Source organism: Nannospalax galili, unplaced genomic scaffold (assembly GCF_000622305.1).
Source record: "Nannospalax galili isolate Female #2095 unplaced genomic scaffold, S.galili_v1.0 scaffold1259, whole genome shotgun sequence".
In the NCBI taxonomy this organism is placed as follows: Eukaryota; Metazoa; Chordata; class Mammalia; order Rodentia; family Spalacidae; genus Nannospalax; species Nannospalax galili.
In genome coordinates this window covers 443611-447712 of record NW_008343968.1, presented here as the reverse complement: position 1 = coordinate 447712, position 4102 = coordinate 443611, and the positions used below count along the sequence as shown (strand labels likewise).

The following is a 4102-nucleotide window of genomic DNA, read 5'->3' as shown; positions in this document are numbered from 1 at the left end:
TATATATATATATATATATAAAAGCACAACTCTGTCATCTAGTGTTCTGTTTTCTAGGGTCATAAATGAAGAGACTTTTACTCTGAGTACTGGGTTTTGAATCATCTACATCAGACTCAGTTGCGGGGCTTTAAAAATAATCCAACTGTGAAGGTACTGGTCCCAGAGATTCACCCAAATTCAGTTAACCTGAGGAACTGATGTTATTCACAAATCTCTTGTTTGAGTTTAAGATATCTGTGCCATGCTTGGTAAGCAGTTTTGAATCTATAAGATACTTTAGATACTTTTGTTCATAATGCTTTTTTGTGAAAACATGAGAAAATGAGATAACAGGCTCTGATTGTGCTAAAACAAACAGTTTAATTAAATTTGTTCAAATAAAATGTTAGAGTAGCAGAGCACCAGGTTGTTAGGAAAAGCCAGCTCAAGCAAATTGATATAATATGTCAAATTGTCATGGGTATTGTTAAGTCCTACCTTTGCTCATGGTTGCCTGGGTGTCTCTACCAATCAGGACAAATTAGGTTATAGCTGTGGAAACAGTCCCCAAATCTCAGTGGTCTAGCACAGCAATGCTAATTTACTATAAATGCTATACTGAACTATGGCTTTGCTCCACAGTGTTTTCTCTGGGGCCCAGGCTGACAGAGCAGGTCTCTGTGCAGAATACCATTGGTTTCTGTGGCAGTGGGGCAGAGAAGACATTGTAAACATGCTCTTCAAGACTCTGACTGAGGGGTCACACAGCTGTGCCTGAATTCCTTGCACTAACATATATGATTCCCTCACCATGAAAGATATCAAATATTTGAGAAAGAGTACACTAAATAATTCTCTTTAGAAATAAGTAGTGCTAATCTTAAACTTACAGAAAGCAAGTATTCATTGAGTATCATGTTGCAGAGTTTGTCTGGGCACTAAGAATACAGTACATGGAAAACACAAAATCCCTAACTCCTTGGGGCTCTCATTGAAGGAATTAAAGGGGAAAAATAAATATTTTCCTTGAAGAAAGACAAAATAGGTAAAAGAATAATGGTGATAGGAATGTTGAGACTTTAGGCCCTGGGGGCAAAGAAATGTCTTTGGAGGAGATGTTTGAGCACAGACTTTAAAGAGAGTGGTGGCCTTTGTAGACTTGGCATGGGGCTGAAGTAGGGTGGGGGACACGGGGGACTGAGTAGCAACTGCAAATGTGCTAAGGTGAGAACAAGCACAGGCCTGAGTGCTGACAGTGGATCCAGTATGCCCGAAAGGGGGTGGGCTTCTAGAAGGAAATGAGGCAGAAGATGAGGCAGGAACCTGACTGCCTAGAACCTCACATCATTGGAAAACTTTAAATTTTCTTGGAAACAGATGGGAAGCAATTGGAGGATTTTGAGCAAAGAAGAGACATGATCATATTTCATTTTAAGAAAATCATTCCACTTTCTGTTTGAATACAGACATTTTATTTTTATTTTTAATATTTTATTTATTATTTTTATTTTATGTGCATGAGTGTATTGCCTGCGTGTATGTAAGTGCACCTGTGTTCCACAACATCTGGGAGGTCAAAGAAAGGCATTGTTGCCTCTGGAACTTGAGTTACAGAGGGTTGTTAGCCACCATGTGGGTACTGGGAATTGAAAGCGGGTCCTCTGCAAGAGCAGTCAGTGCTCTTAACTCCTGAGCCAATTCTCCAGCCCCCGAACACAGACTTTTTAAAGAAAGAAGACTGAATGGAAAGTCAGGAGGACACTGGTACAGATCATTAAAGACGCTAGTGACTTGAACCAAGTTGATGTTGATGACAGAGAACATGGCAAGTAGTAGTCATTTAGACAGAGAGTTTTCTGGATTTACTGGTGTGTTGGAGGTGAGTCAAGGGAAGAGGCACAAAAATCTCCTAGGATTTTGGAACAAGAAACTTGGGTAGAATGAAAGGAAGTTGGTTTACTGAGTTGAAACCGTAGAAGGGAGCTGAGAGAGTATCTAAAGTTAACTTTAGACAAGGTTAAGATGTCCGCTTTACATCCAAGCTTGGGCATATCAGTCTGGAGGCGAGGAGGGAGCCTGGATTGAACTTAGACAACAGGAAGCCACAGGTTCAACACCATACATCCCGGTGCCACTCGCCCTCTGGTCTCGCGCCCGCCCCTCCCCCATCCATCTCCAGGGAAACCAGACGCGATAACCCGCCATCAAAGCTGGATCCATGGCAGACGCGAAGAAAGCGGTTTGGGGGCCGTTGGTGGGGGCAGTGGACCAAGGTACAAGCTCAACACGTTTCTTTGTTTTCAATCCCAAAACAGCTGAAGTGCTTACTCATCATCAAGTAGAAATAAAACAGGAGTTCCCAAAAGAAGGATGGGTAGAGCAAAACCCCAAGGAGATCCTGCAGTCTGTCTATGAGTGTATAGAGAAAACGTGTGAGAAACTTGGACAGCTCAGTATTGACGTTTCCAACATAAAAGCTCTTGGTGTCACCAACCAGAGGGAAACTACAGTGGTCTGGGACAAGTCAACTGGAGAACCTCTCTACAATGCCGTGGTGTGGCTTGATCTAAGAACCCAGTCTACTGTGGAGAATCTCAGTAAAAGTATTTCAGTACATAATAACTTTATCAAGACCAAGACAGGTCTTCCACTTAGCACTTACTTTAGTGCGGTGAAACTTCACTGGCTCCTTGACAATGTGAGAAAAGTTCAAAAGGCTGTGGAAGAAGGCAGGGCTCTTTTTGGAACTATTGACTCATGGCTTATCTGGAATATGACAGGGGGAGTCAACGGAGGTGTCCACTGTACGGATGTAAGTAACGCCAGCAGGACCATGATTTTCAACATCCATTCTTTGCAGTGGGATGGAGAGCTCTGCAAATTTTTTGGAATTCCAATGAGCATCCTTCCCAGAATCCGGAGTTCTTCTGAGATCTATGGCCTGATGAAAACTGGGGCCTTGGAAGGTGTGCCAATATCTGGGTGTTTGGGGGACCAGTCTGCTGCTTTGGTGGGACAACTGTGCCTCCAGGATGGACAAGCCAAAAACACGTATGGAACAGGCTGTTTCTTATTATGTAACACAGGACAGAAGTGTGTATCTTCTGAGCATGGCCTTCTGACCACAGTGGCTTACAAGCTTGGCAGAGAGGAACCAGTCTGTTACGCACTGGAAGGTTCAGTAGCTATAGCTGGTGCTATGGTTCGCTGGCTAAAAGACAATCTTCAAATCATTAATAATTCAGAAGATATCGAAAAATTGGCTAAAGAAGTGGGTTCTTCTTATGGCTGTTACTTTGTTCCAGCATTTTCAGGATTATATGCACCTTATTGGGACCCCAGTGCAAGAGGGATCATCTGTGGACTTACTCAGTTCACCAATAAATTCCATATTGCTTTTGCTACATTAGAAGCTGTCTGCTTCCAAACCCGAGAAATTTTAGATGCCATGAACCGTGACTGTGGAATTCCACTCAAACATTTGCAGGTGGATGGTGCAATGACCAACAACAAAATTCTTATGCAGCTCCAAGCAGACATTCTGTGCATTCCAGTGATAAAACCCTCCATGCCAGAAACAACCGCACTGGGAGCTGCCATGGCAGCTGGAGCCGCAGAAGGAGTCAGTGTGTGGAGTCTGGAACCCCAGGACTTAGAAGTTATGCAGTTGGAGCGATTTGAACCTCAGATCAATGTTGAGGAAAGTGAAAATCGCTACTCTACATGGAAAAAGGCTGTAATGAAGTCAATGGGTTGGGTTATGACTCAGTCTCATGAAAATGATGACTCCAATATCTTCAATAGTCTGACTTTGGGCTTTTATGTAGTGAGTAGCATGGTACTATTAATTGGAGCAAGGTACATCTAACATATCTCACAGATAATGCCACCTCGTGCAATCCTGAGATGTGTGCTTCATATCTAATAAGAGAATCCAGCAGTTCTGTCTCTTAATGTGATACCGCTATTCAGACTCTTATTTTATTTATATGCCACTCGCCGCGTGATCCTCCAAGTAGACCTGTGATGAGAAATAAAGTGCAGCAGAAGTAATGCTACAGAAATACTGGTGTTTTTTTAAAACATTGACCATCACTATTTGGCCGCCTCTGGGGTTGAA

The 4102-nt window shown here is 42.7% G+C and overlaps 1 protein-coding gene across 1 annotated transcript; it reads left to right on the top strand.

Annotated features, from left to right (window-relative positions):
• The first annotated feature begins 2200 nt into the window (after window positions 1-2200).
• On the top strand, window positions 2201-3850 carry LOC103739767 (glycerol kinase-like). Its single transcript, XM_008840238.1, has one exon. It carries the CDS (start codon window positions 2201-2203, stop codon window positions 3848-3850), a length of 1650 nt encoding a protein of 549 aa, XP_008838460.1.
• Window positions 3851-4102: the final 252 nt, after the last annotated feature.

Coding starts and splice junctions, on each gene's coding strand:
- LOC103739767 (XM_008840238.1), top strand. CDS start 2,201: ATGGCAGACGCGAAGAAAGCGGTTTGGGGGCCGTTGGTGGGGGCAGTG.